The 24407-nt window shown below is 35.3% G+C and overlaps 2 protein-coding genes across 2 annotated transcripts; one reads left to right on the top strand and one right to left on the bottom strand.

The window, feature by feature from the left end:
- The first annotated feature begins 767 nt into the window (after positions 1-767).
- LOC108481858 (uncharacterized) lies at positions 768-2868 on the top strand. Its single transcript, XM_017784931.1, has 4 exons — positions 768-1076; positions 1199-2149; positions 2523-2576; positions 2731-2868. Exons 1-4 carry the CDS (start codon positions 768-770, stop codon positions 2866-2868), a joined length of 1452 nt encoding a protein of 483 aa, XP_017640420.1.
- An 11992-nt stretch (positions 2869-14860) lies between these two features.
- LOC108482365 (villin-2-like) lies at positions 14861-24104 on the bottom strand. Its single transcript, XM_053020884.1, has 23 exons — positions 23730-24104; positions 22845-22975; positions 22515-22614; positions 22351-22419; positions 22015-22251; positions 21690-21867; positions 21411-21543; positions 21121-21280; positions 20892-21042; positions 20711-20808; positions 20466-20624; positions 19866-19934; positions 19727-19795; positions 19474-19611; positions 18929-19060; positions 18478-18628; positions 18355-18365; positions 18132-18272; positions 17928-18053; positions 17161-17220; positions 15671-15914; positions 15343-15527; positions 14861-15258 (listed from the first exon to the last, which is right to left on the bottom strand). The coding sequence occupies exons 2-23, from the start codon at positions 22895-22897 to the stop codon at positions 15145-15147; spliced, it is 2778 nt and encodes a 925-aa protein (XP_052876844.1). The 5' UTR covers positions 22898-22975; positions 23730-24104; the 3' UTR covers positions 14861-15144.
- Between the last annotated feature and the right edge of the window lie 303 nt (positions 24105-24407).

The raw sequence follows: 24407 nt of genomic DNA, 5'->3' as shown, positions 1-24407 counted from the left end.
TTGGTTTGAACGTCTAGACCGTATTTAAGGTGTTATATTTAGTGGTATCAGAGTCAAGTTAGTCAAAACTCAGGCTTTGTTTGGGCTCAAAATGTGTGATAAAAAGTTGTTAAATGAGAATATGATGTCTGAGTCAATCTGAAAACTGAAATAGTAGTAAATGACCGAGCTTTCAACGTCGAACCTGTAAGTATTCTTTTCTGTTGTAATGTTTAACTGGAACACCGTATTACATAAATTGTTATGTGGTTAAATACTCTGATGTGAGCTAGTGGATTGTTCTGATGAAAGTCTGAACTGATTTATGCACTCTGACATTGTAGATAGATTGCTATTATGAGTTCCCGCGGTAGTCGTGGACAGGAAGCTTGTAGGTGCCGTGGATGCCAAGGAAGAGCTCGAGCAGCGTCATCCTTTATGGGTAGTATGCCCAACCTGGAGACCAGTAAGACAATTGGTACTCCTATTGCAGAGATGAAGTCCTATAATTCGACGGCCTGAGACGACGCACTGTCTTAGGCTATGATTCGAGCACTGGAGAGGGTCATAGGGCCCCATTCTGAATCGGGAGGCTGAGGGTCAGTTACTAAACAACATCGGTCGAATGGGGCTGAATTGTCAGAGGCGTCATAGGAGTCACTCCTACTGTTGATAAATATTGGCTCAAGGCTACCGAATGTATCATGACTGATCTCGATTACACTTCCACTCAGAAATTAAGGGGTGCGGTGTCCCTACTTTGGGACGAAGCTTATCAGTGATGGCTGATGGTTGAATATGGTGCTCGGCTCGAACATATTACCTGGAATTATTTTAAGAACACATTCCAGAGAAAGTATATTGAGACGAGTTATGTTGAGGCTCGCCGACGTGAGTTTGTGAGCCTAGTTCTGGGCAACCAATCTGTGGTTGAATATGAAGCCAAGTTTCTGCGACTGAGCAGGTTTGCACCGGCATTGGTAGCGTCTGACTACAATAAGTGCATGAGGTTTAAGGAAGGATTGATATGCTCTATGGGTTCTAATAACTCCTCAAAGAGAGTGGGTTTTTACGGTTCCAGAAAAATAGTGGAAGAGGTGAAGCGCACTTAGCACAAGCGGCGTGACCATGAGAAGGATCAGAGTAAGATAAAACAAATTTGGGTCCTTTTGGTTCTGGATAGTGCCCTAATAAATGGACAAGATTTGATAAGCTCTAGAGGCCTGAAGCACCAGCTATAGTGACTGAGATTCAGTTGTGCAGTGATTGTGGGAAACGTCATCCAAACAAGTGCTGGAGGAAATTAGGAGCGTGCCTCCCTTGCAGGTCGATGGAGCATCAAGTTAGGGATTGCCCCCGTGGATCTAATCAGGTACCAACTACGACACAGACTCTAGTCCCAAGTTTTTTTCAGCCTCTGAGAGTGGTTCAGCAATCACTTAGAGGTCATCGTATTGGTAGAAAGGGTAATGGTTCGGGGAGAGGACAGAGAGCACCGGGTAGTGGTGCAAGTCTAACTGAGGCTCGTCAACTAGCACTAGTTTATGCGGCGAGGCACTATGAGGATAGGGATGATGTTGATGTCATTGTAGGTATATTCTTTATTCATTCTATTCCATACTATGCTCTCATTGATATTGGATCTACTCACTTGTATATAGCTAGTGTTGTTTCTACAAATCTGGGTTTAACTACTAAAAATATTGCTAGAGAGTTTTCTGTGATTAGTTCTTTAGGTCAGTCAATTTGGGTTGATAGAGTATACAGATGGGTGCCCCTAGAGATCCAGGGTATGGTATTTCCAGCTGACCTCATGGAGTTACCCTTTAATGAGTTTGATTTGATTTTGGGAATAGATTGGCTTATAGAATGTCGAGTCGGTCTAGATTGTGCAACTAAGAGAGTTACCTTGAGAACGGAGGAGAATGAAGAAGTGGTCATGTTTGGTGAGCGTCGAGATTACCTCTCTAATGTAATCTCTGCTCTTGTAGTAGACAAGTTAGTTCAAAAGGGGTACGAGGCATACCTTGCCTACGTATCTGATTCTGTTCCTGTAAGAGATATCTGCACTATGAGAGAGTTTTCGGATGTCTTTCCTGAGGAATTTCCTAGAGTACGTTCGGATAGAGAGATGGAATTTGGAATTGATTTGTTACCAGGTACTACTCCGGTATCCATTGCACCATACCGCATGGCATCAAAGGAGCTAACTGAGCTGAAAGCGTAGCTTCAAGAACTTTATGATAGGGGGTTCATCCAACCAAGCGTGTCTCTGTGGGGGCATCGGTGTTGTTTGTTAAGAAGAAAAACGGATCGATGAGGATGTATATAGATTATCGACAGTTGAATAAGTTGACAATCAAGAATAAGTACCCGTTACCGAGAATTGACAACTTGTTCGACCAATTTCAACGGACATTAGTTTTCTCCAAAATTGATATGCATTTTGGTTACCATCAGCTTAAGGTCAAAGAGATTGACGTGTATAAAACCACCTTCAAGACTCTTTATAGTCATTATGAGTTCTTGGTAATGCCTTTTAGGTTGACAAACGCCCCGGCGGGGTTTATGGATTTAATGAATCAGGTGTTCCAATCGTACTTTGACCAATTTGTAGTGATTTTTATCGATGACATCCTGATCTATTCTAAAACTGAATCTAAGCATGATAATCACATTCGTATTGTACTTCAGATACTCCAAGAAAAATAGTTGTATGCTAAGTTCAATAAGTACGAGTTTTGGTTACAGGAAGTCACTTTTCTGGGTTATATGGTAACTGCGGATGGGATCCGAGTCGATCCTAAGAAAATAGAAGCTATATTTGAGTGGAAGCAACCAAAAAATGTATCTGAGCTTTGTAGTTTCCTAGGTCTAGCTGGTTACTAACAAAGGTTCGTCGAGGAATTTTCTCTGATTGCATCACCTCTGACAAAGTTGCTAGGCAAGAATGTTCCATTTGTGTGGTTTGAGGTACAGCAGTCTAGTTTCGATGAGCTCAAGTTTGTTCTGACACAAGCTCCTATTTTAGTTCAACTGACATCAAGTCGGGAATTTGTAGTATATAGTGATGTTTTGTACGTTAGGTTGGGATATGTTCTGATGCAAAACGGTAAAGTGGTTGCTTATGCGTTGCGACAGCTTAAGACACATGAGGGTAATTACCCTACACACGATCTTGAGCTAGCTGCAGTTACACCGATCATAAGAGCCTCAAATATTTGTTAACTTAAAAGGAGTTAAACCTTTGTCAACGTAGGTAGGTCGAGTTACTTAAGGATTATGACTGCACTATAAAGTATCATCTGGGGAAGGCTAATGTGGTAGCTGATGCCCTTAGCCATAGAGCGATGACTGATCTGAGAGAAATATTAGCTCGTCTGAGTTAGGTTGAGAATGGTGGTCTATTAGCCGAATTACAAGTTAAACCGACTTGGCTTGAGCAAATTTGAGCTAAACAGTTGAGCGATGAGTCCTTAGTTCAGCGATTGCAACAAGTTGGTTCGGACGAAACTTCTTATTTCAGCATGAAAAACGATAAGGTTCTATGTTTTAGAGGTTAGATTTGTATGCCTAATGACAAAGAGTTGAGACAGTCGATCCTCTACTGGTAGCCTAGATTGAAACGAGAGGTAGTTACTTTTGTGTCCCACTGTTTGACGTGCCAAAAGGTTAAGGCTGAACATTAATTGCCTTTCGGTCTGCTTCAGCCAGTTAAGATTCCTTAGTGGAAGTGGGAGCCTGTAACGATGAATTTTGTTAGTGTGTTGCCTTTAACCCCCACTGAAAAAGATTCAGTTTGGTTCATCGTTGATCGGCTGACCAAATCCACTCACTTCATACCTATCCGAATAGATTATTCCCTACAGAAGTTATCTAAATTGTATATTTTCGAAATTGTGAGAATACACGGGATTCCAATCTCAATTAGCTTTGATAAAGATCCGTGATTCACATCTCGGTTCTAGAAGAAAATTCATGAGGCTTTAGGCACCTGGCTTAATTTCAGTACTGCGTATCATCTTCATACTGACAGACAGTCTGAGTGAGTTATTTAGATTCTAGAGGATATGCTTCAGGGTTGTGTAATAGACTTCCAGGATAGTTGGGAGGATTATCTATCATTGGCTGAGTTTGCATACAATAACAGTTTCCAGTCTAGTATTCAGATGGCACCCTACGAGGCCTTGTATGGTCGTAGATGCCGTACTCCTCTATGTTGGACAGAATTAAGTGAATGCTGGGTTTTGGGTCTGAGCTAGTTTCTAAAACTGAGAACACTATGAAATTGATTTGAGATCGACTGAAAGCCACCTCTAATCAGCAGAAGTCTTATACTGATTTAAAAAGAAAAGATATTGAATTTTTTGTATATAATCAGGTGTTTCTAAAGGTGTCACCGTGGAAAAAGGTTCTCTAATTTGGACGCAAAGGTAAGTTGAACCTGAGGTTTATTGGACCTTATTTCATTTTGAAACGTGTCAAACCTGTTACTTACAGTTAGCATTATCTCCAGAGTTAGAGCGAATTCATGATGTGTTTCATGTCTCGATGTTGAAACAATATCAGTCTGATCTGTAACACCCCTAACCCGCACCCATTGTCAAAATAGGGTTTAGGAGTATTACCAAAACATTCAAGACATTTTATAGATAATTCTTATAAATTTACTATTCATTTATCGAGATCATTCAAAACGTCCCTTAACTGGGCCCTTGAAGCCCAATTCGAGCATTAGAGTCTAGTCGGGACTTAATCAAAAACTCATAAAATTTTTTGCAACATTTCAAAAATTTTCCGAAGTTACAGGGCTCACACACCCATGTCGTCTAGGGACACACCCATGTGGTCAGGCTATGTACTACACACGCTCGTGTCTCTAACCTATGTAACTCTCTGACTTTTAAGGCATGAAGAAATTGAAGTCACACGGCCAAGTCACACGCCCGTGTGCTAGGCCGTGTGGCAAATTTAATTTTCAAAATTTAGGTGCAGTTTTCACACTGCCATGTAACACGCCCGTGTCCAAGGCCGTGTCAACCACACGGTTGAGACACACGCCCGTGTCTCTACCCATGTGCCCAATTCTGAGCACTTTGTTTCTCAAAATTTAGGTGCAGGGGACACACGGCCTAACCACATGCCCATGTTTCCAGGCCGTGTGTCATACACGGTCTAGACACACGCCCATGTGCCTGCCCGTGTAGACAAAATAAAGTCATCCCTAGCTTTATTTCTCACCCAAAATTTCACCCAAGACCTGCACTTGAAACACACAACCAATACCAGCCATTCCAAGCATTCAAATTAAACAAACTTCATCATTCAACAAGGCATATCATTACATGCATAGGTGGTTATAAACATACCTTGGATTAACTTAGGCAATAACAACCTTTGATAACATAAACTCAACTTAACACATATGTATATATATATCAAAATAACGTACTTAATCATATCGAAATAAGCCATTACTAGCCGTTACAATGGCTAGGTTACAAAACATCATTTTCAAGCCACTATTGACCAAGTTGTCCTATACATGTCATTATATCAAAATGATTTTACTAAGTATACCCAAAATGACTAGTTGATAGTGTGACGATACTCCAGTGATCTCTAACCCTCCCGAGCTTCCGAGCATTATAAAACAGGGGAAAAATAAAACGGAGTAAGCATTATATGCTTAGTAAGCTTGTATAACAGAAACTAAACTTACCAATCCCATTTATTAAATCTAAGCATACTATAACAAGTTTTCCATCCATTTGGCTAAACTACTTAAACACATGCATCCAATCAAGCATGTTAGTCACAAAGTTTATGTAACACCCCTTACCCGTATCCAAGGCCGGAACAAAGTACGAGGCATTACCAGACTTAACCATACACATAGATGAAAACCGAGGCCATAAAATTTCATTTAATTCAAAACTTTTCGAACACATGCATAGACTTATATTTAAAGACATATAACGTGGCATAAATGAGCACATACACATCCATAATCATGCAATAACATGTCTTTCACTTTAAACATATTTGCTTACCGTCCTGTATATAATATACATTCTTACATTAACTAGAACTAGACATGCTAAATCTTATTCTCATTTTAAACCATCATAATGTAGTTACTAATTTGTCCATTAAACATCCATATTCAAGGCAACATTACTCATTTCCATTTAATTCATGATCCACTGGCTTGCATTTAACTTACCTGATGTATTACCAATCATGCATAACAAGCAAAGCTAACTATATCATCACATCAAAACATAGGACATGGCATGATTAATTAAACTTATAAACCATAATGGATAAGGACCACATCTCATGGTCATATACGATAACTCAATGCAGACTGATACGTATGGTCAAAATCATAATAATAATACATATCAAAAACCAACTTCCTATACATGCCACTCACTTGATATTTCTAATATTTGAATTAATTCTCTCAAAAATGATAGTTTGATTGTGTGATTTTGCCTCCGACGATCTCCAAACCCGAGCCGACCTGGCAATACTAAAGAAATGGAGAGGATGGGTAAGCTTTACGCTTAGTAAGTCCATATGAAATTAATAATCAATTACTAACATGCTTTTCAAGATAAAACACTATAATTGTACAATTACACATGTTCAGGTTAAGCTGTTTTATCGAGTTATAGTTACTAAATCATTCATATCTGAAGCTAAAAAACTCCAAATTTAGTTTATTTAATTTTACTTGAAACTAGATTCATATACCTTTCTTCATAAAATTTTCAGAATTTTTGGTTTAGTCAATTAGTACAGTTTATTCATTAAATTTTCCCCTATTTTGCTGTCCAACAGTTCTGCCTCTCTTTGCTAAAAATTATTTATCTCATATTTCGGGACTCGGACGACGTTCCCATCCATTACTCCTGAAAGTATACTCATTGAATATTCTATTCATATAAATTATAACTCATAATTATTTTTTTACAATTTTTAACAATTTTTCCAAGTCAGAATAGGGGATCTCGAATTCATTCTGACACTGTCTCACAAAATTATAATATCACATAATATAGAACTCTTTTGCTCCCCCTGTTTCTTTTATATGAAAATATACTCATTAATTTTTTTGAAATTTAATTCAACTTACACAATTTTTGGTGAATTTTCAAAGTCACGCAACTGCTGCTATCCAACACTATTTTACTACTAAAATTCACTCTTACATAATTTCATTTAATCCATTTTGTCTTATCGAAGTTCACTCAGATATCGAGCACATTGCTCATAAATTTCATAAACATATACCTGCACTTATTCATCATATAATCATGTTCACATGTATTTTTACTTAATCGATTTTCCCTATGAACTCTCCGGAATAATAACTGATACTCAGTTGCCTGCACATATTTTCACACTTGTAAACAAGGCTATCTAGTATGCATAGTAGCCTGCACTTAGTACTACACATGTGACCAATTATCCAGTACACGTAGTAGCCTACACTTAGTACTACACACGTGACCTAACCATCTGATACACGTAGTAGCCTGCACTTAGTACTACACATGTGATCGAAGTTATCGGGTACGCATAGTAGCCTGCACTTAGTACTACACATGCGACCAATTATCCGGTACACGTAGTAGCCTGCACTTAGTACTACACACGTGACCTCACAATAGATCACTCGTATCGTTTCTATTCCGAAAGCTCAACCGGGAAATTCCTCACTTTCCAACATGTTACAAATTTATTCATAGTCTTTTTTCAATTTGCAATCTACAACAAATAGTCATTCTATAGGTAGCCACATTTCATATAATAACAAAATATAATAAAATAAAAAGAATCGATAAATTATTTACGTACAAACTTGTCGAAATCTCATCAAGTACAACTGTGTAGCAATTCATACAACCCAAGTAATAGTAATTTAACACTTAATTGATGTAATAATAATTTGTCATTCAATTTCACATATATCAATACAGAATTACAATTCATGCATGGTATTGCATTATTATTAACACACGAACTTACCTTGATCCAGAAACGACAATTTACCATTTTAGTCCATAACCTTGTATTTTCTAAATTTAAGCCCGAATCTCGATTTCCTTCATCTATAATATCACATTTAGCCTAATAATTAGTCACATTATTCATATGGGTCCAAAAATCATATTTTTACAAATTTTCATTTTGATCCCTAAACTTTTGCATATTTGCACTTTTGCCTCAATGTTTAGAAATTAAACTTCATCCTATTTTCTTATGTTTTATGACATGCTGATCATTTTTCCCTTCTATGGCAACATCAAATTCTCACTCTAACATGTACTTATGAACATTAGGTATTTTTACCGATTATGCCGTTTTACTCGTTTTCACGTAAAATCACTTAGCAAAAGTTGTTTAACACAATTTCAAGCTTCATATTCTACCATTAAACATCAAAATACATGTATATCATTCATGGTTAAATTTTTAAACACAAACCCTAGCTCAAAATAATGGTAGAAATAGCTAGAATATGTTACCGAGATTTCAAAAATGTAAAGAACATTAAAAACAGGGCTCGGGATCACTTACAAATAAGCTTGGAAAGCTTGAAAACCCTATCCATGGTGTTTTTCATGAAAAAACTCGGCCATGAGGAAGAAGATGAGCAAATTTGGCTTATTTTGGCATTTTTAATTCATTTAATTACCAATTTACTAAAATGCCCTTAATGAAAAACTTTTAAAAACCTATCATACCATGTCCATTTTTTTCCACAAACTTAAAAATGGTCTAATTACCATTTAAGGACCTTTAATTTAAAAACTCATAACAATTAGACACTTTTAACATGTAGAACTCAACTTTTGCACTTTTTACAATTTAGTCCTTTTGACCAAATTGAGTGTCCAAACGTCGAAATTTTCGAACGAAATTTTCAAAAAATCATTCTGTGAAATCGTAGACCATAAAAATATAATAAAAATTAATTTTCCTCATCAGATTTGTGGTCCTAAAATCGCTGTTCCGACTAGGCCCAAAATCAGGATGTTACAGTTTACATATATATCAAGTAAGAATAGATGAGCTCATCATGCATTACTCATTCAAAACATTACCATTTCATCTCATAATTGTCATGCCATGTCAAAAGTCTTATGTCCATTGAATCATTGAAATTCTGATGGATACTCAAGTGGTACACTCGGGGAGTACGATTCAATAATCTGTCAATTCTTATTCAAGAGTACCTCTTAGGGCACTTGACCAAGGAACACACTCTCGAGTCACATGTCGTATAACAGGATTACCAATCCAGGCTAAATCCTTATATAACATATGTTCAAATAGCCCAATTAGGATTACCAGTCCAGGTTAAACCCTAATCGTAATGTATACTCGAGAGGTATTATAAGAGGATTACCCATCTAGGCTAAATCCTTTCATTAACAAGGTCAATGGGATTACTAGTCCAAGCTAAATCTCGTCCGCAACAAATGCAGGACCTCATTCGTTTCAGGAAAGTGCATATATTCATAGGAATTCAATATTCAATCGGGATTTAAACCTTTTTATCATCATTTCAAGCATGTATTCAAACATTAATTATAACAATAAAATAAAGCATATCAATATAAGTCAAATTACATACAACACAACATTCAATTAAACATATTTACAAGTTCGGTTAAGTTAAATGAACTTACCTCGACACTTGTTCGTGTATAAAGTCTACTAATCTGAAACCTTTTCTTTTCCTCGATCTAACCTCAAATTAGTGTTGTTCGGATCTATGTAAATGAATTTAACCATCAATTCCACACATTTCATATTTAAATGGACTCAATTTACGTCTTAGGCAAAATTACCATTTTGCCCCTAACTTTTCCATAAATTCTAATTTCGTCCCTAGGCTCGGAAAATGAAACTTGTGCAAATTACTCCCTATTCCAAGCCTACCCAAAGCCCCATTACAAATTTTATAGCACATGTATTCGTAAAATTTCAAATTTTTTCATCAAATTTTTCAACTTTTCATTTTTGTTCATAAATCATGTTTTCATCAAAAAATTCAATTTGTAAAAGTTGTTTATCTATTAATAATCTTTCATCTTCTACCATAAATTTCTAATTTCCAACATATACATCCATGACCCATTTTTCATACCTTGATAACTTTTCAAATTAATCCCTCAAATAGATAAATTAGATTATCCCTGTTTCAAAAATATCAAATTTACTAAAAACGAGACAAGAAAAGTTACTCAATTAGGCCTTGAAAGTTTCTTCTCTCTCTCCTAGGATTTCCATGTGTTTTTAGGTTGAAAATGATGAAAATAAGATGATATATTTTCTTTTCATCTTTTAATTAATTAAGTATTTTGCTATTTCCAATTTAGTCCTTGCCCTTTTTCTATATTTCCATGGATGAGTCACCAAGAAAAATCTACATAATTTTCTTAATAGTCTAATTACCATATAAGGACCTCTATTTTTGAATTCCATAACTATTTGATCCTTATAGCTACTAGAATTTAACTTTCGTATTTTATGAGATTTAGTCCTTCTCGTAATTAAACACTTAATCGATAAAATTTTCGTATCAACACTTTCACACGACATTTCTATTATAATCTTGACCATCTCATAAAATAAGAATAAATTTTATTTTTGGGTTGGATTTGTGGTCCCGAAACTACTGTTCCGATTTCACTAAAAAATGGGTTGTTACATGATCCTTCGCATATTGTTCCTATCGACAAGATCGAGTTGCGACGGGGTTTAGCATTCGAGAAAGAACATGTTCAAATCATAGAAACTAATGTTAAAGTACTGCGGAAGAAAAATGTTTTTTTGGTGACAGTTCTGTGGTAGAACCATGGCACCGAGGAAGCCACATGGGAACTTGAAGAATCGATCTGACGACAGTACCTGTATCTATTTGAATCAGGTAATTTCGAGGCCAAAATTCCTTTTAGGGGGAGAGAGTTGTAATGCCCCAAAATTTTGATAATTGAATGGTAAGTATATACAGTAATTAGAGTTTTGTACTTCTGGTCATGTTCTCTACTTTTGTGTTTAAGGTCTGGAGTTTAAGTTGCATCGTTAAAAGTTTTATTATTTTTAAAACAACCCTTATTCATGCGTTACATAGTTAAGTGCGATTCAGTGTAAATTTGTGTCAAGAATGAGCCTGTCGGTTCACTGGTTAAGCAATTTTCTGTATTCTGTCTGGCCCTGAGTTTGAATCTCATCGTATGCGTTAGGAAAATTTTTGCTTGTTGCCCAAAGTATGCTGGTGGTTAAAACAAAGGATTATTACTTTTTAAATGTTCTTTTATTCTCCCTTCTTCTTTCCCTTTTCTTTCTTTTTTTTATTGTTCTTTTCTTTCTTGTTACTCCTTTGATTTCATTTTTTTCAATTGCGTTCGACAAGTGAATATCGGAATTATTGAAACCCCTAAATTTGTAAGTTCTGCCAGAAAATCTTAAGCCTCTGCGAAGTTTCGTTAGTTTCCGTTTACGTTCCTAAATTGAGAATTCTTTGATTGTTTGTGTAAACGTTCTGATAATTAGTTGTTTTTGTTTCTTTAGGCGTGAATACGGAGGGAGGTGGTCATTCACGTATTGTGCCGATTTAGTGCTATTGAATTATCGGTAAGCATTCGTCGTTGAAAGCTTAGCGTCGAGGTTTTGACGTCCTTAGTTGAGTGTTAATGTATGCAATGATTGGTCGTTTTAGTCATTTGATTGGTTGTCTAATGGTTAAATTAGTTCTAGGACTTCTCCGTGTTGATTCTACTTTAAAACGAGATCAGGTGCGTGCTAAAAACCTCGATTTTTGTGAATTTGGGTCTCAAGAAAACGTGATGGTTGACGCCACACAGCTAGGCACATGGGCATATGCCCAGGCCGTGTGAGCCCACACAGCCTTATGGTTGGCCATGTAACTCATTGTTCATTGATTTGGGGCCACACGGGAAAGGCACACGGGCGTGTGTCCAAGCCGTGTGTGGCCATGTTAAGTGCAGGATTCACACGGGGAATAGACACGGGTGTGTGCCTAAGCTATGTAACTCACTATTTGTGACTTAGGACCACATGACCATGGACATGGGCGTGTGCCTAGACCGTGTGAGTCACACGGGCAAGGACACGAGTGTGTGTCCAAGCCTTGTAACTCACTGTTTATGTTTTGGAACCAGATGGGCGAAGGACACAGGCGTGTGTCTAGGCTGTGTGGCATATAGATAGGGTCTGAATCTCGTTTTTGATGCTGTGAGTGTCGTCCAACACTAACATGGACCTCTATAATGTATGAATGATCTGAATTTGATTGTATGAGAACTCTCTGATCTCTGTAACTGACATATGGATAACATAACTGTTTGTATACTATAGTGACTATTTCTAACACTGAACTGTATTACATATGTTGTGGATACTTTTCCTCTGCATTTGCGTGGGTTGTGATTTTGTGAAGAAGGAAGTAATTTGTTTTGAATTGGTGGCTAAGCCACGATGTGTATAAATGTGAATCTGGCGCATTGCCACATTTCGATCTAGCAGTTAAGCTGAGTTTCTATAAATGTGTCAAATAAACACTCTATGGTGTATAGGGTTGGTTGGGCATTTAACGCCCTTAACGGTGTGTTGGGATGGCCAAAGATGGTGTGTAGAGGTTGGGGGTAGGAACAACTGCATATGAATCTGGCGGTTACATTTATGTAAGCGATGCATTACGTATCTAAACTGAAATGGCTTCTATTGCTTAATCGAATCTTGGGATTTAAGAGTTATCTTTCAAATGTATTTCAATTGAATGAACGTCTTTTATGCACTGAGTTCACAACTCATTTATTTACTGATTGGATTTCAAGTGGTTTTCAAACTTGAACGAGTTGGCGCCACAGGAGCTCGGTCAAACTTTTATCTTTCTTTTAAATACTACTATTAGGAAATTCAATATTCTATGATATTATGATGTTTGGAAAGATTGTATACTTAGTTAATTACTATGTGGATATTAAGTGATGAATGGTTCATTTTGTCTGCGTTATAAATATGGTGTTTTTAGTATCGTTGGTGTAATTTTCTAGACTTTATCTAGACGTCTAGGTTGGGTTTTGGATGTTACATAAAATGTTACAAAATTTATGAAAAGTTTTAAGAAAGAATTAAATGCAATTTAATTAACATATACAATCAACTAATATGTCACACGGGTAAAGAAAACTATATATATATATATATATATATATATATATATATATATATATATATTTAATTTTGTACACGGAATTAATCAAGTTGACAACTTTTTTTATCTATTATATATATATATAAACACAAGTTTAAAGAAAGTTATGAATTGATGAATGTAGTTTTGTTATTCATTATATTATTGAATTTTTCATATTTATAAATTTTATCACATTTTTATATAAGAATTTTAATTTTTATTAAAATGTTTTGTTAAATAATTTTTTTTGAACAATTTCATTATAGGTTCGATCATATCTGCTTTTTTTATATGATACTTAGAACTACCCATAACCTCTCCCAACCCATAAATAGAAAGATAGTGCGCTTCAGCATACTCAAACCCACATCCTCCTACATTGACAGTAATGCCCATGCCAATCAAACTAATACTCAATCAAATTTTGTTAAATAAATTTACTTGATAAATTTTTTACCATACTTATAAGAAAGATTTTTATTCTATTAGAACACTTTTATTAATTGAATTTAAAGAAAAAAATATTACTTTTATTTTAAATAACACATTTTAATTATTTATATAATAAGTAACTTTATATTTAATACATAAATTTTATAAATAGTAAATTTATAAGTTTATTCTAAAATATTATAATTATATTAATTATATATTATGAAAAATTTATTATGGTCGGTTTATTGATTATTAGAAAAATTAAATAATGAATAGTTTAATTTACAGTGTATCAACTTTTTATAGTTTAATATTATATTTGAATGGTGAAAATAATTAATTCACGTTAATCAGTTATTATTTTAAACTATTCATTATTTAATTTTAAATAACATTGTTTTCTATTAATTATATGAAGTGAAATTTATTGTCCATAAGATATGGTAAAAATATTTTAATTATGGTCTGAAATTTTCTATTAATATAATATTTTATTTTTAAATAAATTAATATATTTTAATTATGTTTAATAATTTAAATAATGAATATTATTTTACACTAATCACAATAATTAAAAATAATTTTTAAGAAATTAAATGTGTAAAATTTAAGTAGTTATTTTAGGAAATATTTGTAGATATAAGTATTTTTATTTTTATTTGATCGGCGAAGGTTAAAATTATTATGGATTCTGTTTTGAGAAAAAAGTGCAACAGCTCTACAATTTCATCCCATTAAGTTAAAATTACATAATTTAGTTATGAAAAGAAAGATTGTATAAAATAATATTTTGTTATTTAAATTGTATTACATAATTGTGAATGAAGTTGGGATAAGTTTTGATTTCATCTGATAAGTGGTAGTTCGATTTTCTTCAAAAATTAGATTCATTGAAAACACCAGATCAAAGGTCAACAAGTGGTATGGTTCAATGTTGTTGAAATTTTTTAAAATATCAATTAATAAAATTTCATAAATATAAAAAGTCAGAAATTTTTTAAAAACAATATTTATAAAACAAGAACCAAAATTAACCTGAAAAAGAAACTTTTTTTTATTTATTGGTTGTCCAATTAGTTCCTACCAATTCGTAACCATAAAAAGCTCAACTTTACACTAATTAATTAAATGGCTATTTTATCCTCTCCGATTGAAGAGCCAAACATATAGAAAAACATAATATTCTTAAAATGATGAATTGAATTAACCAAAAGATCAAATGAGATATTATATGCAACCAAATCAAAGAATGTTGACCTGCGAAACATTCCAATATGAGTTCATGGTAATCCATGCAACATCGGAATCCATCCGAATACTAATTACACGTACGTTTATCAAGAAGGAAAAAGGGACAAAAATGGTAATCCAGGCATCGTGTAGACGAAACCATGATTTTTGGGCGGAATTGAAGATCAAATATACGAGGGATTGCTAGGTAGAATGCAACGGAAACACTTAAATCACTTGTTCAAGTGCATGAAGCTCTAGAATAGATCAACTTCCTTCTTTTGAAGATCTTGCTTCCACTTTGGCAACTTGTAAAATGCTTCTTTCGGCATCCCGAATACCGTCTCGAACTCCTCATCGGACAAATAAGTCTGAGAAATCAAAGCCAGAGTAAGAACTAATATAATTCAGAAAAAGGATAAGAGTGAACTTGTAAACATCAATGATGGGACAACCTCTCTGCGTTTGAAGTCAATTCCAGTTACTGGATTTTCAGATTTGGACTTCAGCTGGTCGTAGCTGTATGTACATGACCGAGTTATCGGTTCCGAATTGTCCCCATTGGTTTCACCTGTCTCGCCTTCAGCTGTCTCATGAGAATCGTGTGCTTCGGAAGGGTCTGCTTCACTCTTTGCTTCATCTGTACAATAGAATTACATGTAAAGACAAGAGATGAGTTTAACTTATTGGACATTGCACCAAGATCCGGTGTATTGATCTTCAGCAATGGTTCTTTCTTTTTTAGAGAAGAACTTTGTTCAAAGATACAAAAAGGGTACTTACAAGTAGGGCTGGTTACTGCGGGAGTGCTGCTGGCAGATTTTCTAGGGGATCCATCAGGTGATTTCTTCATTTCCGCAGTAAGAACTTGGGAGAGAGCAGCTACAGCAGCAGCTCGTTGTGATCCCTGACCGGTGCAAACTGGCTTTGGAGCTGAGGTTTTGCCTTCTGATGATGGATTAAATGCAGATGTTAAGGCAGCTAAAGCTTCGGCTCTTTGCCTGGGTCCTTGTCCATCAGATCGATCCTGAGCTTGAAATAATGGTGCATATCAAATTCTTAAACTAAAAAGCAATGTAGAATGCTTTGAATTCTCGAAATACACAGCATTTAACATAATAATGCATCATGACATAAAACTTGAGGGAATGCCTGCAAAAGCAGAAGGAATCAATAATTGGGCACATCTGGAAACATACCATGACAAAAAGGTCAAATGAGGGATGAAACAAGGCCGAACCAATAATTGAACAAATTGAAAAGAGGGGAAAGAAATGCAGTATCAAGTTGAAGCTAAATGAAAAAAGAGATGGTGGGAAACAGAAACTTCTTTCATTTACATCATTTTCTTTTCTGTCTGACTTTCAGTATCTTGCTATAGCAGCTAACACAGATGACAAATATTAAATTCAATAAGCCAGAATGCAAAAGCATTTGGCAGACAAACCATAACATGAAGTTGCTTGTTATCATCACTGATAACCTACGGTTGGAAGTCTGATTAACTTGGACGTTTCAACACCTAGTGCATGTGAGGAAAAAGGTAATAGGAAAAATGTCGAAGTGCTTGAATGGACCATAGCCTTTGGCCCATAGGGTAAGGAAGTTGATTACGGATGGATGTAAATAAATGTATGCAGAAAAAGCATTAATTGAAATGAAATTGCAGTTCAGAAGGCATCGTTTCTATTGCAACAATTAGGAGGAAGTGGGTTTGAGCATGCAGCTTTTCCTCCAATTAAAAGGGTGGGGAGGGGTTACGGATAGAAGTAGGCTTTGTATAAAAAAAAAAGAAGAGAGAGAAATAGCACTGGAACTAGGATGAGAGATGACCTGAAAGAGATTGTTTCTGTGCAGTAAAAAACTAATAGAGGAGGCGGAAATACGGATTAGGGATGGCTAAGGAGTAGGGACAACATTATTTTGATAACTTGCCTTAAGATTATCTTTTCAGCAGTAAGTGAAATCTTTGAGTAAATAAATCCCACAAGTATTATTACAAGGCATTGATCTCCAGTTCTATAAACCTCCGTCCAAAGTTTTCAGGTACTTCAATAAGGGGATTGGGGGGGGGGGGGCGGGCGGGGGGGCGCAATGAAAAGAAGATAATTTTCCAGAAGATGGACTGAATGCAGAAGACAAGGCAGCTAAAGAAACCAAAACCATTTTGGTTCCCATTGGACTTTCATTTTATGATCCAAATTTCTGTATACTAGACAGAAATTTCATATGCTGAAAATTTTCAATGCATGTGAACTAAAAATGGAAATTACCTCTGCATGGCTAGCTCCAAAGAGCAATGCCACCTTCTTCTGGAACGAGTTTCCTGGCACCTATGATCCACAAAAAACATCAAAGCATAAATATTAAACAGATGCAGTGCGTGCAATACACATGAAAGGAAGGATGAATCATGTCATGCAAAAAGCAGTTAACTCTTAGAGAAAACAACAGAGCATTTCGTAAAGTTTTCAGTGTGTGCATACAATTCACAGTAACTGATTCTTTTTTGGCACATGGTGACAACAATAGGGTAATTGTTGTCTCATCCAAGATATAAGAAGCTCTCAATGATACGGTCCTCTAATTTTAATCTTTTGAAGGATTACATTGTACTTTCATTAAACAAGTGCACTATCTTAATCAATTCTATGGACCATATAGCATTAATAAATCACAAAAAAGTTTACTATCCTACTTTTCCATCATTGGGAATGTCTCATTTGATTCACCTGTTCAGAAGTTTTTATCTTTTTTTTTTTTTCCTCATTCTTAATTGCTTTTGGTGCTGAGAAAGAAATCCATGAAACCGAGGTTACTTATTATGGTTACAGGTATTGCAAATCTCATAGAGGCTCTCTACACATACATTCAAACATTTCCTTATCTAGAAAAATATTGCATTGATTAAAAGCATTTTATGTGGACAAGCTGAGAATATAACTTCACATAATTTGTTGCTGATGAAGACAAACAATTTAACATTAATTCAAGTGACAGGAAGGATAAAGTAGAAAACTCTAATGAAGGAAACACATACAGTAGCTCGGTGAGAATCCCATGAAAAGAATGTAGTGAAGAAGCAGGGTTCGTTCCCTTCAGTAACTTTGTATAGTGTAATCTTTGGCGACATACCCTCTAGAGATACAGCCCTGTCTATGTATTTCTGCATGGAATTTTCTAAAATGAATGATGAGCGTGTGAAAAGGATCATACAAAGAAGAACCCAATGTTTATTTATTACCTGGCCAAATTCAAAAGCCTGTTGTTTTTCTTTGGCGTCTACACACTGACCAACCCAAACAAACACTTCAGCACGAGTGTCGAGTATCAGAATATCTTCAGTCAAGAGATCGTCCTGATCGAAATTGTAAACTTCCTCAACCTGAACAATGGAATGGAAACTTACATATAGAATGCACCGGATATAGCAGTAACAAGTTTCAATAACATTAAGAGAAACTCACTTTAAACTTTCCTGAGGTATCCCCGTAGAAGAATATAAAATCATAGAAAAAAAAGTTAGAATGGTATAAACTTCGTTAATAACCGAGGGCAAAGCAAATCACATATTTGGTTAAGAAATACACCTTTATTAAGATAGAAAGTGTACAAGTGGGGATCCCTGACAATCTCATGAGATTCTTTTTCAGTTGAGGTATAATCTTGTTTCCCACCAAGTGCAGACCAGAAGGCAGAGGTCTCAGTTCCTTCTTTACAATGTTTCCGAGTGACTCCAGGCTGAATGTGAAAGATTATTAGATGATTGGTTGACATGGGGAAAGGAAATCTTGGAAGAACTAAACAATGGTAGTGTTATCCTTATCTATGAGGAGCAAATCACAAGCTTTAAGCCAGAAACAGATTTAATATCGTCCCACTACCAATGCTTAATTGGTCAACTCAACCTGTTGGAACTTGGAGTATAGACTATAAGAATGTAACTATATCAAGTCTTACCAGTCTTCCCAATAAATCCGTGTTCTTTTTTCTTGTGTCACAAGAAAAACCCCAATGTAAACAACTTTCTATAGTGTATACCTTCAAAAATTCAGCAACTTTGGGAGCCAATTGCTGCTGTTCGTGAGTGCTTTGAGTTCCATACCAAGTGAAAATTGCCGAAGATCCAGATTGCAGAAGGAAACACTCAGTCGAGTTCAACGATGTTGCCACCTAAACAATGGTTACAGAAACAAGGACACAGTCATCATTGAGCACTATACATGTTGTTAGAATACAAAAGTAAATGGTAGTCATACGGCACACGTCATAACAAAAAACTGCAGGATTGCATTCATCATCACGCATTTGATAAATAAAATAGCTCATTTCTCACTATTATTAAAATAATGGAGAGATTATGAAAATTGCAAATTGGAAAAAGGTGTTATATCAAACATGATTGTACAGTCAATGTTAGCAACAAGAAATGTTAGGGTCTAAAATACTGGCATGTAAAACAAGATTAAACCATTGTTTGCATTTAGGTTTTAAGAAAAAAAATACATTTTTATTCATTGGAAAATCAAACCAACCAATGAAAGTTTAAAAGGCAAAACATGACAAAATAACCAACTAATACATACTGCATCAACTTGTTGTGCTTTAATATTGTGCATGGAGTTTCCTGATATCTGAAATAGAGCAACAGAATCCGCTGTGTAGGTTTCATCAGTCAGGCCTTTCTCTTCTATACTCTTTCTGTAACCAGCGCTTATGCCACCCTAAATAGGAATCAGTCATTGGAAAATTGATACCTTTGTAATTCAAACCAAAATCTCTACAAGCAAAGGTAAATTGCTAATGAGACTCTAAAAGTTTGAGGTCAAATTGAATTACCTTAAGGACCACCATAGGTTGAAAAAGTGCAACGAATTGAGGTGGCTCTTTACCTTCATATACACGACCCTGTAAGAAGCATCTATTAGAAACACAAGCGTTAGAATAACCATAGTCAGCCAAGGGTAATATATGATACCTGAACAGGCCTCCCCTTATGTGAGTTAAACACTGTATTAGCCAACTCAGCAGCTGTCTTTTGGTCCTCCTGAATTAAGATATATGTACTTTTAGAAAATGAATCTTTTAAGTAGTGATGACCATCATCACAGTGAAAGCCATCAAGTTAACATGTGACTACAGAAGCACCTCTTTCTTCTATGAAAGAACATGATGGGTGGAAGCTACAAATGGGAAAATAATGAAAGATGGGATTTAGATTCAATGCAAAGAACAAGTCGAATGAAGTAGATATTGTTACCACTAAATGATCTAGAAAGCAATTCTTAAAAGAAATGGCAATAAAAGTGCAACTTATTGCAGACAAAATCAATGATGGCAGTCCAAATAGACGTGCATGAAATCCAGAAGGCAACTTCTAAATTCCATCAGTAGGAGACACTCATATTGGGGCCCCATCGGTCGTTCTTTCAGTAATGACAAGGAACTCATCTTGGCAGCATGCTAGTCCACATTATTTAAATCAAATCCACTGTTTCACATTGCTATTTTGAAGGCAGTTCTATATATCATTAACAAAAACTTGAGGACGAATGACCACAAGGGCAATGTAAATTACCTCATTGCTATCCTTTCCAATCCAGCAGCACAGAAAGTAATCTTCTTTCCTTTCACCTGAGTGGTATGTATAAAGCACAATGTAGCAGTCTCCACTACAGAATTTACCAATATCCTCTTTTGGCAACGGCGTTTTGGCACTGTCATCAATGCACCATACCTGAAAAGCAAGACCATACTCATATAAACATTTTTGTTTTTATGTCAAATATCAATAAGAAAATAAAAGAAAAATATGAACATGACCTCCATCTTTCCACCGCCTTCAAGCAACGGAACTTCTTCTTGTACAGGAGCAGTTTTGGTCAAACCTTTGACTGCAACTTTTTGTTGCTTCAGCAAAGCTAGCAGTAGAAAAGAATAGTATTCAATAATGTTAAACACAAAATATAATACTGTTAACTTTAGCTTCTTAAGTGATCCATACCAGCTACTTTTCCTCTTCCATCGTCACCACCAGGAGTTGCAGATGCAGCCGGCCAAGAATCGAAGTTGGACTTGAATGAACTGGTTTCATACCCTTGGATGAGACGGGTTATGCGTGTTGCTTTTGGTCTATTGTGACTAGCAACAAAGTCCTGGAGATAAAAGTTTGGGAATGAGAATTCATATTTTTTACATACATAAAGAAATCAAAACTACGTCTCGAGCTCTACCTCAGCGGATTGAGTGGCAACTTTTCTCTCCTCTACTTGTGTTGCCCGTCCAATCCAAACAAAAATCTCAGCACCACAGTCTAGTAGATAGCATTTGCTGTTTTCCAGTATGCTTTTCAATAGTTCACCTTCTATGGGCTTTACCTCACCTTCAGTTATGCTACAGGAACCAGTGACTCCAAATTAGCAGTTAGTGAAAATGCACACCTTTTGACACAGGATGTGTCTACTCACTTAAATTTGCTCCAATAGAAATTTAAATCTAGCAAAATTTTAGAAGATATAGTTACCTATAAAGTTTAGCCGGAGTGGACTCGGGAATAACATCATCTTCACTGCTAGCTTTCTTGCCTAAGGGAGCAAAACCACCAAAGAGGACCCAGAACTCACCGGAATCTGACTCAGTGTCCAATTTCCCATCATCTGGCAGGGTGATTACCATTAAAAAACTGATAGCTTTAGATAGAGTAAGATGAATATACCTTGCGCAAAATTCAGTTAATACTTGCAGGCAAGTTAAAAAAGCTGGAAAAACAACATCATCAATACTGAAAATGGATCATCCTTACCAACAATTGCAACATTGCACACTCCACCATGGTACTTTTCCTTTAAAAACTGGATAATTTCTAATGCCTTTGCCCTTTCCTGAATATTAGAGTTTGCACCATTGAACTGATAAATCTTGTTCTCAGTGTCCAGGATAAATACATCATCGTGATTCAGTGAAGACCGGGCAAAAGGAATCTGCAAGAGCATAATACAAAATGGTATTTCCGTCATCCAGAAAAGCCTTACTAATTAATTTATAATTAGGTCATGAAACTTTTCTTTTCTTTTTTCTTTGTATCCATACTCATCAAACCTATGTAAAGATCATCACTCATCAGATACCTGCTTCAATTTGACAACTCGTTTTCCTTTGCATATATACAACCGAGTTTCAAACACTTCTTCTTCTGGTGTTTTAAATCCAGAAGCAACACCACCCTCCAAGGGTACAATGCAAGGTTTAAAGTATGACAAAAATTTGTCAGATTCATGGCCTTGAAGTTCCCTGTGCTGCACGGCACGACCTCCTAGCGCTGCATCTAACTCAACAGTTTTGATAGCAGCTGCTCCAGCTTCGTCCTGCAGGTGGAAACATTATCTCAGATGATGTTTTAGTTCATTTGAAGGAACATTTAAATCCTCAACAAAATAAGATAAGAAGATTCAGCAAAAGCACACCTGACTGGTATCTTTCCCAATCCAGAAGTGTATGTCATACATATGCGAACCAGCTTTGCTATGTATCGTCTGCAAAAATACATGAAAAAATCGAAATAAGACAGTGGCTCACATAGAAATTTATGTTACGTGGGTGGCAAGTGAGAGAGAAAAATATTCTTCACATGTAAGACAATGTAAGAATCCCCCATGTAGAATTTTCCATAGTCTGACTTTTGCAACGGAACCGGCTGAAAATTCTCAATACGCCAGATTTCAGTCCCTCTACAAGATGTCAAGTGCGACAGCCTTAACGCAAACAAAATTCATGATACATATGCAACATAACCACAGACCTCAACAAGAAGAAAAAAGAATTTATCATTATATTTTCTCTTCTCTATTTCCTGCTGACAACTGGACAATAGTTAGTGACTGATTCCATTCTCTCTTTTCAAAAGATCAAAAGAAAATGTACTTAAAAAATAAAAATAAACCCTTTGTTTTAAGGATACGGTTTTTGACCAACTCCTTGAAATGCAGGATCCAGAACTTTTGATGAGCTCATTTCTAGGAATTCTTCTTTATCACCGTTCTAAGCAAAAAAATAAGTATCACACAGCTTGAGAATCCAACCTTCAGCAGTCTAGAAGTTGCAAAAAATTAGAAATAGATGATGCAAGTGAAAATTAAATTTAAGTTGCGTTAAAAAATAGAATAATACTAATAAAAAAATCTAGGACAATTTAAGTAATACTAAACAGGAGTCCTATTTCACAATTGCACCATATATATAACCACAAAACAGATAAATAAGAGTCTAATTATCATGGAAAATACAAAATATCAATTTTGCTTTCTATAATCGCGGGACTTTTCACAATCTTCAGCGATAAGCCAATGTAGGCAACAGTTGCATGCTGTATAGGTCTACCAATCACGTGATAAAAAAGGAAGAAAAATTTGAATCGGATGAACCAAACAATCGTTCAAAACTTGGTTCAAAGCTAATGTATCCATTAATCTCTAATGCTCAGTCACATGTTACAAGGCAACAACAAATTAAAAATCATATCCATAAGCGATGATACAAAACTGAATTCTAAAATCTTCATAGCAAGCAGAAAACATATTAAAAAAAAGACAATTATGATCCAAAAATAGGAGAGCAATCCGAAAATTTGATATCAGTGTCACACATGCAGATGAAAAACAAAACAATTATGGAGAAAAAGAAACACAACCCATTAAAACTAGGACAATATCAAGAGTATCCAGATAAAAGAAAACCTCAAATGAAATACGAAAACAAAATGTATATCCAAATGGTTTATAAGCCCAAAAAATAAATGATCAAAGCAATGGCGTTTTCCCTTGATCGTTGCAGAGAAAAAGGGTACCTTGAGATTTAGAGAGAGATATCTCTGAGTTTTAAGGAAAAAGAGCTACGAGGAGCTCGCAAATCAATGAAGGGATGACTGGAGAGGAAAGAAAAGAAAAGAAGAAAGAGTTATGTGTTTTTTTTTTTTTTGGAAGAGAAGGGAAGGAAATGGGAAATGATAATAGAGAGAGATTGGGGCAGAGAAAGTAGTCGTTAATCGTTATAGTAAAAGGATCCGGTAACGATGGCAACGGCCTTGTTGATATTGCCATTTCTTTCTCTTTAGCTTCCATTTTCTTTTTTCTTTTTTCTTTTTTCTTTTTTCTTTTTATTACTAATTTTCTTTGCGCTCTACATTTTTTTCGTAAAATAATAAAAAAATCGCGACTTTTATTATTTTATTTAGATCAATATTCATACTTTTATTTTATTTAAAGATTTCTTTTCTTAATTCACGTTAAATAAATAAATAAATTATATTACACTTATATTAAAAAGGTATAATAACTTATTTGACTCCTCAACTTTACAAAAAATTTATTTTAATCTTTTATTTATTTTTACCTATTTTAACCTTTCAATTTGTGCTATTTATCAAATTACCAAAAAAAATGTTAACATATGTTAACTTTTCAGCATATATATAGATTGACATGTTAGCAATTAATTAATTTTTTAAAATTTAAACAATTCAAAA

Source organism: Gossypium arboreum, chromosome 1 (assembly GCF_025698485.1).
Source record: "Gossypium arboreum isolate Shixiya-1 chromosome 1, ASM2569848v2, whole genome shotgun sequence".
Lineage (NCBI taxonomy): Eukaryota > Viridiplantae > Streptophyta > Magnoliopsida > Malvales > Malvaceae > Gossypium > Gossypium arboreum.
This window is presented reverse-complemented; position numbering and strand designations above follow the sequence as displayed.

Coding starts and splice junctions, on each gene's coding strand:
- LOC108481858 (XM_017784931.1), top strand. CDS start 768: ATGGTTGAATATGGTGCTCGGCTCGAACATATTACCTGGAATTATTTT. Junction 1,077..1,198: donor CCAGAAAAATAGTGGAAGAG/GTGAAGCGCACT, acceptor GATAAGCTCTAG/AGGCCTGAAGCACCAGCTAT. Junction 2,150..2,522: donor TGTTACCAGGTACTACTCCG/GTATCCATTGCA, acceptor AATGCCTTTTAG/GTTGACAAACGCCCCGGCGG.
- LOC108482365 (XM_053020884.1), bottom strand. CDS start 22,897: ATGAGCTCATCAAAAGTTCTGGATCCTGCATTTCAAGGAGTTGGTCAA. Junction 21,281..21,410: donor ACTCCGGCTAAACTTTATAG/GTAACTATATCT, acceptor TGGTTCCTGTAG/CATAACTGAAGGTGAGGTAA. Junction 18,629..18,928: donor AAGTTGCTGAATTTTTGAAG/GTATACACTATA, acceptor TTTCACATTCAG/CCTGGAGTCACTCGGAAACA.